Below are 994 nucleotides of genomic sequence, written 5' to 3'. Positions count from 1 at the left end.
CGCCGTGGCTGCCGGATCTTTTCGAGCCTTTATCGGCCGGACGCCGCTTCCCCACCGCCCCGGCTGCCGGGGGGTCACGGGCCCCCATGGCACCTCTCTGGAGTGGGAGATGCAGCTCTGCTCTTGCGACATGGAGCTCTGCTCCTCGCACGTGTCAAATGCCACCCTCCTCCGTCCCCAGCTGGCTTGGAGCAGGCGTTCAAGGTGACGGTGAAGGCCACCGAGTCCTCCGAGCGCTGCCGGCTCTGGGGCCGGTGCATCCTGCGAGCCGGCGAGGAAGCGCTGGAGCTGCTGGATTTCCAGACCTTGGAGATCATCTACAGTTGGCCGTATCGCTTCCTGCGGCGCTTCGGGCGGGATAAGGTAAGGGGGACAGCGGGGAGGGTGGGCTGGCTGTGGGCTGGGGCGTGGGGACCTGATCCTGTCCCTCCCCAGGTGACCTTCTCCTTCGAGGCCGGCCGGCGCTGCGCATCCGGAGAAGGCAACTTTGAGTTTGAGACCAGGCAAGGCAACGAGATCTTCCAGGCGATCGAGTCGGCCATCAACGTGCATCGGGGCCGGGGAGCCGAGGAGCCGGTGGCCGGGGGGACGATGCCTCACGACCGCTCGGCCATGCCAAGATGCCCAGCTGGGTGCAGGGGCACGAGGAGCTCGGTGGCACCAAACCGGAGCCCACCTGGGAGGGGAAGGTGCCCAAAGCCAAGCCGGTGATGCCCCCCAGCAGCTGCCCCGGGACTGGGGAGCCATTCCTGCGCTCCCGCGGTGCCGACTGCCCCTACTCCGAGCCCTGCAACTCCCTCCACCGCGGGAACCCCCCAGTGCCGGAGAAGGGCCGGAGGCAGGATGCTCCGACCAAGGCGGCCACCGAATCTGAGTATGCCATCCCCTTCGACACCATCGCCAAGAACTTCGTGGCTTCTAATTTCGGCAGCTTGGTCCATCGCCCCGAAGACTTCCCCGACCCTCTCTACGACAGCGTCGGGGTGGCGGGGGG

The 994-nt window shown here is 67.3% G+C and overlaps 1 protein-coding gene across 1 annotated transcript in view; it reads left to right on the top strand.

Annotated features, from left to right (window-relative positions):
- DOK2 (docking protein 2, 56kDa) overlaps positions 1-994 on the top strand; it is a 15,400-nt gene that overhangs the window by 13,926 nt on the left and 480 nt on the right. Inside the window, 4 exon segments of the mRNA XM_009884371.1 lie at positions 182-363; positions 436-573; positions 576-650; positions 759-991. Coding sequence (XP_009882673.1) covers positions 182-363; positions 436-573; positions 576-650; positions 759-991 — 628 coding nt within the window.

Source organism: Charadrius vociferus, unplaced genomic scaffold (assembly GCF_000708025.1).
Source record: "Charadrius vociferus isolate BGI_N301 unplaced genomic scaffold, ASM70802v2 scaffold1044, whole genome shotgun sequence".
In the NCBI taxonomy this organism is placed as follows: domain Eukaryota; kingdom Metazoa; phylum Chordata; class Aves; order Charadriiformes; family Charadriidae; genus Charadrius; species Charadrius vociferus.
Note: the sequence above shows the minus strand (reverse complement) of the source record. Positions and strands in the feature narration are given on the sequence as shown.